The following is a 13,592-nucleotide window of genomic DNA, read 5'->3' as shown; positions in this document are numbered from 1 at the left end:
TCCCAGGATTCCCTAGCACTGAGCCAGGAGAGTTAAAGCGGTCACAAACTGGATTATTTCTGCAGTGTGTTTTGGACCTTGGTTATTAAAAATGCTCAAGGTCCAATCCATACTGCAGAAATAATCCAGTTTGAGAGCGCTTTAGCTGCCCTGGCTCAGTGCTAGGGAACCCTGGGATTAAGTGTAGTTTTGTGAGAGAGAGCCATGCACCTGAGGAACTACGCTTAAGTCTAGGGAAGCTGAGAGGCTCTGCATCCAGCCTCGCTCTCAGAGTCTGGGCTGGAGCTGAAACGGGCCAAAGTCACCCCATTGGCAACACTGCGAGAGACAGAGACTACAAGCCCCAGGGTCCCACGGGCGAAGCTGCCCGCCCTGGAAGGCCTTTGGCTCAGGGGCCCCGCGAAGGGCCTCCTTTCGGAGGAGCCGGACTGGCGCCCCCTGCTGGCTGACTCGGAACCGAAGCGGCGCGAGGCGCGGAGTCCGCCCGGAGCCTATTGGCCGAGCGGCGCCACGTGACGAAGTCCTTCCCCTTCCGGGAGCAGGAAGCCTGGCTGAGCGGCGGCGCCCAGAGCAAGATGGGCAAGAAGAAGCAGCGGAAGCCGGCGGCGGGGCTGGGCCGGTCCCTCCTCCGGGAGCGCGGAGGCCGAGGGCGCCAAGGCTTAGGGGCGGGATGGGTGAGCCGAGCAGGGCAAGGGAACCGCTAAGTTCTGCCACTGCAGCCTCCTTCTCGGCCCTTCAAGTGGCCCCAAGGCGCATTGCCTCCAGGGTGTGGATGCAGCCAAGCCCCATAGAGCCATAGAGCGGGCCTGGAAGAGGCCCCAAGGAGGGCCCTGGTCCAGTGCAGGCCCTCCTTCTTCTGCCTCTGCTTAAAGCCCCACCCTCCAAGGAAGGAGGGAGGGAGGGAGTCTATCCCACTCTCCAGAGCCCTTTCTGACAGGAGGGGCCTCCTGAGGTTGAGCTGGAATCTCTTGCATCCCTTGCTCCCTTGTGTCCCATTCCCTGGAGCAGCAGAAAAGAAGCTTGCTCCCTGCTGAGTATGGCAGTTTAAGCAGGGCTTAACCTTCTCTTCTCCAGGCTAAGCATCCCAAATCTCTCCTGGTAGGGCTTCATCCTTTGGATGCTTGGCTCCAGTTTCTCAGCGTCCTTTTGGGATTGTGTTGCCCAGAACTGACCCCATCTCTCAGAAACCAGTGGGCAGAGGTTCTGGGAGCTGTAGCCCAAAGCAGCTGGTGCGCAAAGTTAGAGAAGCATGGCCCTGAACCTTCTCTCTCTCTCTCTCTGCCCCACGGACAGAAAGGTCGCAGGCAAACCTTTTGCCAGGCTGGGGAGCTCAAGGCCTCCTGCCTTTCTGTAGCCACGGAAGGTAGAAACATGCTGGGAACCTCCGTTACCTTCAGGCAGTGGATTGTGAGAATAGGCCTTCCTCTCTTCACCTTTGTTTTTGGTTATGAACCTCTGTTGTGGGCCCTGCAGAGGAGATGCCTTGGGTGCCATGTGTAGGCTGGCACTCTGGCATGGAGCCTCAGATCCAAGTCACTTGCCCTTGACCGCCGTGGGGGCTGTTACAGGCTTTAATGACCGGATGTTTCGTTCTGGGCTTTCCTTCACAGCTCCACACGAGTGAACTGAGCGACGGCTATGACTGGGGACGCCTCGGCCTCCGGTCGGTCACAGAGCAGAACTCGCTGGAGGAATTCTTGGCCACGGCAGAATTGGCAGGAACCGAATTTGCAGCAGGTGAGTTGTTGTTTGCCAGCGTGTCCTTTTACAGCTGTCTTCCAGATCCACATTTCCACTGACATTTTGATTGCTGTTACTGTTCTGCAGAAAAAATGAACATTCAGATAGTTTCTCCTGAGGCTCGGACTGGTCTGCTGACTGCAGAAGAGACCAGAAAGATCCAGGAGCTTCATGAGCAGAACAAGCAATTTCTGTGTGTCCCAAGGAGGTAAGACTGATGCTACCCATGTTCTGCATGTCCTCTGCATCCCTTGCATGTTATGCCTGCAGTTTTGAACCTGTAAGTTCAGTGTGTCAACAGACGTTTGGATGTTGGTGGTTGCTGGTATTACTGCGTGTCCTCGGTCACATGTGCCTGCCACCACACAAGGGCACTTTAATATTGCGGGGAGATCCTGCTTTGTGCAAAATTTGAAGTTGGAAGGGCCATCAAGTCTAGCCCTTTGCCATGCGGAAACCTACATCAAAAGCATTCCCCCAAAATGGTCACCCAACCTTTGTTCAAAGATCTGCAAAGATGGAGAGTCCACCACCCTCCAAGGCAGTCCATTTCACTGTTGAACTGCTCATATGATAAAGAATTTCTGCCTAATATATAGGTAGAATCTCTTTTCTCATATCGGAATCTATTGGTTCACATTCCAGTCTTTGGAGCAGCAGAAAACAAGCTCACGCCATCTTCCATCCCTTCAAATATTTAAAGACACCTATAATGTCATTTCTCAGTCTTCTCATCTCTAAGCTAAACATACCCAGCTCTCTAAGCCATTCCTCAAAGGGCTTGTTGGTTTCCAGACCTGCAATCATTTTGGTTGCCCTCCTCTTTCAATATCCTTCTTTGAGCTATGGTACCCAAAATTGGACACAGACTTTTGGGTGAGGCCTAACCAAAGCAGAGTAGAGTGGCACTATGGCCTGTTACAGACTGCCAAAATAAAGCTGCTTCAGGTCTCTTTGGAGGTATGCTGCTTAAATGATGCATGCATCCGAAGAATCTGGAAGCTGCACCAAAGCTGCACTCCGGTGCTTAGGAATGGAGTGTGGCTTTGGTGCGACCTCCGGACTCTTAGGACTTATGCATCATTCAAATAGCATACCTGCAAAGAGACCTGAAGCAGCTTTATTTTGGCAGTCTGTAACAGGCCCATGACTTCCCTTTATTTGAGCACTTTCTCCATTCGATGCAACCTAGAATTTTTTGGCTGTCACGCCACAGTGTTCATTCAGTGCTACCTAAAAACTTGAATGGAAGAATCTAAGCTTCATTACACAACAGACCAGACTACTAAATCTATAAAAATATTTTGCAGTGAGAAGCTAATTAGACTAATCCAATTAAGCTTGGACCAATAGCTATCTCACAACGTGAATCAGGAAGGATAGAGAAAGGAATAGGGGTGGGCAGATGGCACAAGGAAAGGGGCCGGTCCTAGAGCTTTGGTGGAGATGCGGTGGGAGAAGTTTGTCATAGAAAGACGGACATGGATAGTATGGGTCGTAGACTCATAGAGTTGTAAGAGACCACAAGAGCCATCCAGTCCACCCCTGCCATGCAGGAACTCACAGTCAGAGCATCACAGGGTTGCAAATGGAAACTGAGAGAGGTGGATGCGGGTGTTTACTTTTCTGTGAAAAAGAGAGATGAAAGAGGGTGAAGAAAAGGGTCTGCTTTTCAGCCGTGGGCCTTGTAGACTCTCCAGATCCTTATAAGCCTCTTGAACTTTGACCTTTTTATTCTTAGGAATTTGTTGGAAAGCTTGGAGGGAGCAGAATCATAAAACTGCACATATTCTGGAGTCCTGACTAAAGAACAAACCCAGACCCATGGAAGGGGGTTGGGGTCCCGATTACAGTGAAGCAAAGCAAAGCAAAGGTTAGAGTAGTCTTGCTGAATTCTTCCTCTCTCTTCCTGGCAAGAGAAGCTCTCTTGGTTGCCAGGAACTTGGCAGAGAATTGCGCCTAATGATTCTGTGTGCAAAATGGTAGAGAGGGGTTGGGTTGCATTCTGTGTTCTGATGGAAGAGCAAGTGGAGATGTTTTCATGGCTGTGAGCCAATGCTGATGGGTTCTGGGTTTTGACTAGTTTACCTCCTAGGTGAAGCTGTGTGACACCAATTCTTCAGAAGGAAGAAAAGATACTGGGAGACATTTGGGCACCAAGTCATTTAGGTGAGCAAAGGTGAGAACTAGGCACCTCGAGACGGATGCAGAAACAAACACAGAGCCAATACAGCTCCTTCAGATATTTTTTCTATATCCATCTCAAGGTGCCAAATGTTAACCTCTGAAGCCCTAAATAACTTTGAAGCCCAAATGTCTCCTAGGATCCTTTCTTCCTTCTTCATCCTGAATGAATCAGAACAATCAAGAATGGCTCAACAAGATTCTGGCCGAGGCTTGGCAATCCTTTGGCCAATACGTGAAGAAGTTACTGGTGGAGAACATTGCCCCAAGCATCCGGGCTTCCAACACTCATCTTCAGACTTTCACCTTCATCAAGGTTGACATGGGAGAGAAGCTCCTAAAGTCATTGGAGTCAAGGTACACACTGGCCGGAACAAGAAGCAAATCTTGCTGGACCTAAACATCAGAGGGAGACAAAGGCAAGCCAGCTGCATCAGGCCTTGCCTGAAAGAACAGCCCCCCTCCATCCACGATCATCCAGAAGGAGAGAAGGGCAAGCCAGCTCCATCAGGCCTTGCCTGTAAGAAGCCCCCCCCCCCCTCCATCCACGATCATCCGGAAGGAGAGATAGACAAGCCATCCGGCCTGGAGGGAATGAAAAGGCAGGCCCATCCCCATCTGGCCTAGCCTGAAGAAGAAGAAGAGCCCTCCCTCCATCTCATCTGTTATCATCCGGCCTGGAGGGAATAAAAAGGCAGGGCCAGCTCCATCAGGCCTGGCCTCAATTAAGAAGCAGAGCCCTCCCTCCAGTCCATCTCCCTTGGTCCCAGCCTCAGAGGAAGAAATCCTGGACCTGATCCCTTCCCCACCGCCATTCCCTTCTCCTTTTGTGTCGTGTCTTTTTAGATTGTAAGCCTGAGGGCAGGGAACCGTCTATAAAAATAAAGCTTAATAATACAGTAATAATAATAAGGATATAATATAGTAAGTACTCACCAGGCAAACTGGGCATAGATTGTTCTATGATAGCACAGACCTTCTCTTTAGCTTGGTTAAGCGGTGATATGATAGCCCTGCTTAAACATTTGAAAGGATGGAACAAATGTGTTTACTGCTGCTCCAGAAAATCAGATCCGGTCCGGTGGGTTCAAACTACAGGAAAGAGATTCCACCTGAACATTAGGAGGAACTTCCGGAGGTTAAGAGCTGTTTGACAGTGGAAGACACTCCCTCAGTGGAGAATGGTGGAGTCTCCTTCTTTGGAGGCTGTTTGTAAACAGAGACTGGATGGCCATCTGTCCCAGGGAGGGCTTGGATGGTGTCTTCCTGCATGGCAGAAGCGGCTTCGACTGGATGGTCCCTGTGGGTCTCTTCCAACTCTGATTCTGTTATTCTAACTGTCAACATCCTTTTAACATTGAAAACTGTTCCTGTATGCTTTGTTCTTTTAACCATTTTTCTGGTGCATAACCAATTTGCCCAGGCTTTTTTCTTGCTCCATGTTCTTCTGGTTTGCATATATTGATCATATTCATCTGAAGTCTGTCCAGTAACAGCCATACCTTCTCTTTTTTCCATCTTTGACTTGCTGTATTGAAGCAACACTTACAGGCACTTTCATGTTGAACACTTTGGCTGCTGTTCCAGCTGCTGCTCCTTCAAGACTGACCCTAACCCTGTTCTGATATCATTTCCTTCTCATTTTATGATTGGTTGCTCTAGGCCAAAGTGGGACAAGCAAACCAGCCCTGAAAGGTTGAGCCAGGCAGAGAGAGAGAGCTTCCTGGAGTGGAGGAGGCAGCTTGCCCGGTGAGTGCTTTATCCTGGCAGTTTCTTCTTGGGATGTTGTGGTTCCTGACATTCTGCAAGGGACACCAGCCTCTGTCCATCCTCAATTAAACAGGGTTAGAATATGTGCTGGACAAATGGTGGATCTGCAGAGATCCTGGGACCCCCATCTAGCTGGACTTGTGTTCAGGGGTGATTGGACTGGTCATCTGCTAACATCTGGACGGTCATCGTTTTTGTGGGTTTTTTGGGCTATATGGTCATGCCCTAGAAGAGTTTGTTCCTGACGTTTCGTCAGCATCTGTGGCTGGCATCTTCAGAGATCTTTTTCTGAAGATGCCAGCCACAGATGCTGGCAAAACATTAGGAACAAACTCTTCTAGAACATGGCCACATAACCCGAAAAACCCACAAAAACTATGGATGCCAGCCATGAAAGCCTTCAACTTCACATCTGGATGGTCATTGGTTGCCATCTTGTTAATATAGATGTTTATCACACTATACTCTTAAAGTGCTACTATTCCACTGACTGACTCCTCTAGCTGCCTCCTGTTGCATTCTGGGATTGGCAGTTTTAAGGAGAGTTCGGCCTGAGATTCTAAATACTCTCTCCTAAAACTGCCAATCCCAGAATGCAACAGGAGCCAGCTAGAGGAGTCAAGTGGAATAGTAGCACTTTAAGAGTATAGTGTGATAACATCATAGAGTCCACAGGATGGAGCTGAGAACCTGAAGGATGCAAGTCTCATGCTCCTAGATGCTTTCCTCTGAGACTTGGTACTACTACTGAACTAGCCAGGCATTCTCTGTGTAGATGAAGAAAGCACACTTCAAATACATTAAGTGCCACTTTGGTGGATTAGGGGAAGATTCCAATCCCTATCTGAAGAAAGGGCATTATTTTTATTTTATTTTATTTTATTTAATTGTTTTTATCTTTTTCACATGTAGAATATGATACACAAATTAACATCACCAATTCATTTCTTATAAACGTACATACATTCCTCTCCCGATGAACTTCCCTTCTAACTTCTATTCCCTTCTTCCCAATCTCCTTCCCTTTCGCTTACACAATAACAACTATTAACCATTATCCATTTGTGTTTTCCCTCATATGTTCTTACATTTTCCCCCCACCCAAGTGATTCAAGTAATACATTGCTAAGGGTTGCCATTCTCTTTCCCAATAGTCTGTTGATTTTTTTCTATTCCACACCGTTATTTTATCCAATCTCTCACTTCCACTACTTTTTCAACCATTCCTCTATTTTAGGTGTTGTTTTCAATTCCCAATGTCTGGCCAAGACAATTCGAGCTGATCTTATCAAATACAATACCAGTCTCCAGTATTGCTTTTTCCTTTCTGTTTCCTAATACCGGGGTCATATTAAGTAAGTACAATTCCGGAGGAGATGGAAATTTGAAATCAATTATCTTTTCTATCTCCTCTTCATGTATTCTATTCCAGATTCTTTAATTCTATTACATGTCCATCACACGTGATGATAATAGCAACCTATTTTAATTTGACATTTCCAACATAAATTTTTCTTGTCTTCCATATATTTTGAAAGTCTCCATGGGGTCTAATACCTTCTATTGGCTGTTTTTAAAGTCTTGGGAGCATGTCCATTTATTTGACTGCATCCATGCCTTTTCCAATTTTCCAAAGGTATGACATGTCCAATTTCTTGAGCCCTACTTTATCATTCTTTCGTCACCATTTCCATCTCTAATTCCTATGAATCAATATTTTATACAATTTAGATACCTTTTTCCCCATATCATTTGTTCTACACTTTTGTGTTGCATTTCAAATTCACCTTTCTTCATCTCTTCTTTACCTTAGATTTGATTTGATAATTTCAACCAATTAATCATTTTTCCACTTGTCTCTAATTCTTGCTTGACCTTATTTTTATTTCTCCCTTAGGATCTATTATTAATAACTCCTTTATTATAACACAATTGTTATCTTTTCTTTACTTCTCCAAAAAAGGCATTTTGAATCGATATCCATAATGGAATCCCACTATAAAACTCTTCTTTAATTACTTTCCATATTTGTATTAATGATCTTCTTCTTCTTATGTGGGTTTTTAAATTCTTATCAGTTTTTCCCATTCCCATATTCAAATAGGCAGACATCCATATTTCAATTGACCGTTATATAAGTTTTATCCATTTGATCCAGTTTTGAAGCATAACAAAGAACAGGCAATAATCATCATTTAAGTCTGGTAATGAACCTCCATCCACCCCTATTAGATCTTTTTTTTAATTGATCCATTTAATCTGGCTTTTGGCCTTTCACCAATTCCAATTCTTATCCAATCTCAAATATTCCATTATTAGTAATAATTGGGAGCTTCATGAACAAAAGATTAATCCTCGGAGGATCTCATTTTTATATCACCGCCAATCCTTCCTGAAAGTGATCAATTTAGCTTCCCATTTTTCAGTCCAGACTCACTTTTTGCCACATAGATCTATATTGTTTTCATACCAATTTGTTTTTCTCTGACAACCACATCTAGAGACCTTACTTTTTCCCCTTTTGAATGCCAATCTCTTACCAAATTCATCCTCTTCCTTTTTTCCTAGGTTTTTTGTTAACATTACTGTTTTTGACTTTTTATCTTAAATCCAGATAAGTTTCCAATATTATTTATTTCCGCTAATACAGACTCCAATCCTTGAGGATCTTCCACTATCAAAGACATATCATCATCACATAAGCCTTCAATTTAATTTCATGTCCTTTATCTTTAATCCTCTTATTTTTCTTATCTCTCTAATTGAATTATTTAGTATTCTAAGACTGTAAATAAATAATAATAAGGGAGAAACGGACACCCCCGACAAGTCCCCTTATTTACATCAATATTTGCTGTTTTTTCACCATTCACAATTACTCGTATTTTTTGTTGGCTATAAATTTGTTTAACGCTTTCAACAAAATATCCCCCCATTCCCCATCTTTTCTAATACATCAAACATAAATCTCCATTTTACTTGGTCAAAAGCCTTCTCTACGTCTAACATACTATAGCTACCTTTTTTTCTTATGTATGTGATAATACTCATTGCATTTATTCTGTCCTTTATATCTCTCGATACCTGTGTGCAAAAATCCATTTTGATCCATATTTATATATGTCTTCAGTATATTCTTTATTCTATTAGCCATTATCCATGTATATATTTGTAATCATATTCATAAGTGCAATTGTCTATAATTTCTCACATCAGAGTGGTCTTTTCCCTCCTTGGTATTAATATCACATTAGCCGATTCCCATGACCCAGGTTTACTTCTTCAGTATTTTTGTTAAACATTATCATGCATCATTTCAATAATTCATCTTGGAAAATCTTATAAAATATCCATCTGGACCAGGGGCTTATTTGCTTTTGAGCTTTTATTGCTTTGTTGTATTTTTCTTCTTTCGTAATCTCTTTATTAATCATATCTTTTTGTTCTTGAGTATTTTCTTTAATCTTTTTTTATTTAGATTATTCTCTATTTGTTTTCAATTACAGTGGTACCTCGGATACGAAATACCCAGGTTACGAAATTTTCGGGATACGAAAAAATCCCATAGGGAATTATTGTTTCGGGTTACGAATGTTTTTTTTCGGGTTACGAAAAAACTTTTGTGCTTTTTTTCGGCTTTTTCGCACGGAATCGCGGCTTTTTCCCCATTACGCCTATGGCAATTCGGCTACGAAGGCTTTTCGGTTTTACGAAGCGGCCGCGGAACGAATACTTTCGTAACCCGAGGCACCACTGTCATATTATCTGTTTTTTTTCTTTAAATAATTCTGCAAATATTCCCTAAATGCTTTTTTAATATCCTCTGTTTATTTGTTACTTATCCTTATCTAATTATTTTCTGTTATCATATTCTTCTCTCTTCTTTTTTTACTTATAAGCCAACCATCTACCAACTCTTTTGGCTCTCAAATCTTTTTGTTTAATCTCTTTAATTTTTTTATCTATTTCCTCTAATATAGATGTTTATCACATGTATCTGTTTTTTTTAAAATTACATATTGTTTTTCTTCAATTTTTTTTATTTTTTTAATATCTCTTTTCTAATTTTTCTTCCAATATCTTCATTCTTCTTTGTTTTGCAAATTTTTATCCTTAATCATTTTTTTTCTCTCAAGGCTCTTTTATCACAATCCTCTTATTACTGTCTTACCTGTATCCAATTGTCTTCATGGGAATGTCCTTTGTGTTTATTTTCCTTATAGAATAACTTGATTTCACCTTTCAACTCTCTCTACGAACTACTCATCTTTAATTAGATTTTTCATCTAATTTCAGTTCATTCTTTATTTTGTTGCTTTACACTTTATCTCTAATTCTATCAATTATGATCAGATATTAGTTTTTGGCTCTATCCCATTTTTTTTTAATCTTGGTACAAAATTTTTAGTTACAAAAACATATCATTCTAGATTTCTTGATTGATGTGTATCAGAATAATAAGTAAATCCCTTTTTTTGACCATAAATTGGTTCCATACATCCACCATATTTTTGTTTTCCTCTAGCATTTCAAACATCTTCTTGTAACTTTCCCTGTTGTTTCTTTATTTCTTTTGACTCTCTATCTCTGAGGAACCAATACACCGTTAAAATCCCCACCATAGTTTCATTTTTATTTTCAACATTTCTTCATTTATTCCTGAAAAAACGATTCTTTCTTTTTCTAGCGGTGCATTTATAAAATAATTGGCATTTTTTTCATTATTATGCTCATCTAATAGCTATTTATCTACTACTTTTATCTTCAAAGAGTTTTTTTGTTTGATATTCCATACATTAAATTGCTACCCTTTTCCTTTTTTTTTCATCTGATGACCAAAATATATTTCCCAATTTTTTATTTGTTATGTATTTAATTTCATTTTCCTCTAATTTTGTTTTCTGGAATACATAGAAGTGTCATATTTATTTTTCAAAATAATTGAAATAATAATTTCTTTTATTGTGTTATTCATTCTCTCACATTCATTTAACCAATTTTCATTTTTATTTCACCACCCATTCTTCCCTATGATCCCCCTCCTTCCTTTTCCTTTTCTTCTTTCTAAGTTACTACTCCTTGTCCTGGATTATCTAAGTCTATGTATAATCTTCCCCTTATATCTGATCTTGTCCTTCCTCTTCCTCTTGTTTCCAAACTTATATTCCTTTTTTTCTCTCATTTCTTTCCTATTCATCCTCTTCTGCTGCATCTTTTCCTTTTTTTTTAATTTTTTTCTTAGAAATTCTTGAGCTTTTGTTTTATGCTGTCTATTCTAGATTTTTTTTTTGATCATGTTGATTGTCCAATCCTTCTATTTGTCCCATTATATCTAATTTCATATCTTTGCAACACTTCAGTGAGAAGGTATTTCCGTCTTTTTCCAAAACCTGGGGAGAGAGGTCCTAAATTTTTTATTTTCCCTATCATCCACATAGACATAATTTTTTCTCGTAATCTTCCTTTTGTAAACCAGATTGCATTGTCTCTAGGAATATTTCTCTCTCGCGCTATTACCGATTAACCCTGTATATTTTTTCTATCTGAAGGTCCATCATTCTTGAGATATATCCAAGTATTGGGCTGAATGGGATCAATCTTCTAAAGAATGTTCTTTTTGTACTTCCGGAATCCCTCTTTAGCACACACGTTCCCTTGCTTTTACTATTCTTGTTGATTCATAAATTGATTTTCAATCTGTTTTTTCTTTTATTTCCATTCTGTTTTTTTATCTAAATCCTTTGTTTTTTTTTTATCGTTAAATCTTCCACCTCTGTCCTAATTCCTGAATCTTTTGTTCAACTTGTCTATCTTTTTTGATATGCCCCCCATTTCCTTCTGTATATTGTCCTAATCTTTCTCTAATATCTTTCAATTCTCCCTTTCATCTTCTTCAATTTCAGACTTAAATCTTTTTTAATTGTCTCGTTTCCTGTAATACATAACATTTATATCTGTCTGAGTTTCCCCATTATTTCCTCCCTTCAGCCTGAAGCTCCTTGTCTACCGTCTGTCCTTGAGATCTTAATTTCCCTTATAAGACATATCCCCCCTCTTTATGTCTTCTTTAACTCTTTTTATATCTTTCTCCTCGTTTTGTCGTCGTTCTCCCTTTCTCTGTAAAAGTTCCTTCTTATTCCTTGTCTCTTTGGCAGGTTACAAACCGACATAAAGTACGTGCTCCGGCGCGTACTAGGGTTAGAAGGGCCGTATAGGTTAGGAAGGTTTTCTTACCTTCTGACGCCCTTTCCCCCAGTACGTGCGGAGCGCGTACTTTTTTCGCGGCGCCATCCACATGGGCGCCACCATTTTGACGTACTGGACACTGTGGTCCAGACGTGTTGCGGTGGAAGTGACGTCGCGAGGGCGCACTCCACCCCTCGCGCCGCCAACTTCCGTTCCAAAAGGAGCGGCATTTCGCGCTCCTTTTTTTGCTGCGCGGGAAGCCTCGCGGTCTGGAGCTGGGGCTTTTCCCTACGCAGCAAATGGCGGCGGCGGGAAAAACGGCCCTTGAGGGCCGTTTGTAACCCGCTTTTTGTCTTTTCCATGTACTACTTTTTTCTCTCCACTTCCACAGCTTGCTTGTCCTTCTATCCTTCATGAGTCTTCCTTTCTTGTTCTTATCCACAACTTTTATTCTGTTTTCTTTCCCAACTCAGTCATTCAGTCTTAATTACAATAGTCTTAATATTTACTTTATAACTTCGTTAATTCTTGTTTGCTTCCCTTTTTTAAACAACTTTAATTTTGGAGCTGCAGATTATTTTACATTCAATCTCTTTTTTCTCCCTGTTGCCACACTGTTGTTCTTTACTCCCCTCCCATTTCTGGTTTGTTGCACAGCTGTGTCTTGTCTTCATCTTCTACTCCTCTCCTCCTCACTCAGTCCATTTAAATTTCTTTTCCAAGCCAAAGTTCTCTCATTCCCTTTGTTTTCTTTCCCTCTTCAACGGGTGGAGGCAGCCTTTTTCCCAACTCAAGTTGCCTTCTCCCAAAGACTCAATCCAAAACAGATGTTAAATAGTCTTCTAATAAATTTATACTTTGTAGCTTCTTTAATTCTTATTTTGTTTTTCTTATTGTCCACTTTGATGTTCCCCCCTCCCTTTTTTTTTGGCAACAAGTTATTTGCTTTCAGTCTCTCTTTTCCCTCCTCTTCGCTACTACAGTTGCTTCTTGCATCCTCCTTATTTTTCCCACTTTTTGCACAGCTTTTTTCTTTATTCAATTATCTCCTTCTCAATCTGTCTTTTTAAGTTCCTTTTACAAAAAGCAAAGTTCAACATTCCATTTGTTTTGTTTTGCCTTTTGCTTTTAGTTTGGAGGAGGTCTATGTTTCCCCTTGGTAATTACTTTACCCTTTTTTCTCTCGCTGAGGCCTTGGAGGTTCCCTTTTTTCTCCCAGCCCCGCGCTCTCTTTCCCAGTCCCTCAAGTTCCCTCCTTCGGGAACTCTCTCACAGCTGTTTAGCTTCAACTTCTTTTCACCTCAGTAAACTTTCCTTTTGTGGAGTTATAAATACTACATATAATTTTTACTCTTAATTTTACTTTATTGTCTTTTTTTGGAAGGGTTTTTCTTTTATCTCTTTTTTGCCAAATGGGTTTTTTTATTAGCAGGTGGTGCCTCGAGGTGCCTCCATGGCATGCTGCTCGGGGTTTCCCGGTCTTGGCTCTTCCAAACCTCTGAGGTGTGGGAAGTTTGTGGACTTGGACCCCCTATCGACCCTAAAACAGCACTTTTTTTCGAGTGCTATCTCCCATTTTTGGTAAAATCCCTATTATTGGGTTTATTGCCGCTGGGGATTACAACGCAGGAACGAGCTCTCCCTCTCGGCGCTGTTTATGCGCGCTGTCCCTTTCCCACACGGACCGAAAGGGCATTAATCTTTTTGTTCTG

General features: G+C 41.6%; 1 protein-coding gene across 1 annotated transcript; it reads left to right on the top strand.

The window, feature by feature from the left end:
- Positions 1-244: 244 nt before the first annotated feature.
- On the top strand, positions 245-5,677 carry LOC121926013 (large subunit GTPase 1 homolog). The gene is made up of 4 exons (XM_042458568.1): positions 245-674; positions 1,611-1,737; positions 1,828-1,948; positions 5,587-5,677. The coding sequence occupies exons 1-4, from the start codon at positions 576-578 to the stop codon at positions 5,675-5,677; spliced, it is 438 nt and encodes a 145-aa protein (XP_042314502.1). The 5' UTR covers positions 245-575.
- The last annotated feature ends 7,915 nt before the right edge of the window (positions 5,678-13,592 follow it).

Source organism: Sceloporus undulatus, chromosome 3 (assembly GCF_019175285.1).
Source record: "Sceloporus undulatus isolate JIND9_A2432 ecotype Alabama chromosome 3, SceUnd_v1.1, whole genome shotgun sequence".
In the NCBI taxonomy this organism is placed as follows: domain Eukaryota; kingdom Metazoa; phylum Chordata; class Lepidosauria; order Squamata; family Phrynosomatidae; genus Sceloporus; species Sceloporus undulatus.
Note: the sequence above shows the minus strand (reverse complement) of the source record. Positions and strands in the feature narration are given on the sequence as shown.

Coding starts and splice junctions, on each gene's coding strand:
- LOC121926013 (XM_042458568.1), top strand. CDS start 576: ATGGGCAAGAAGAAGCAGCGGAAGCCGGCGGCGGGGCTGGGCCGGTCC. Junction 675..1,610: donor AAGGCTTAGGGGCGGGATGG/GTGAGCCGAGCA, acceptor TTTCCTTCACAG/CTCCACACGAGTGAACTGAG. Junction 1,738..1,827: donor AGGAACCGAATTTGCAGCAG/GTGAGTTGTTGT, acceptor ACTGTTCTGCAG/AAAAAATGAACATTCAGATA.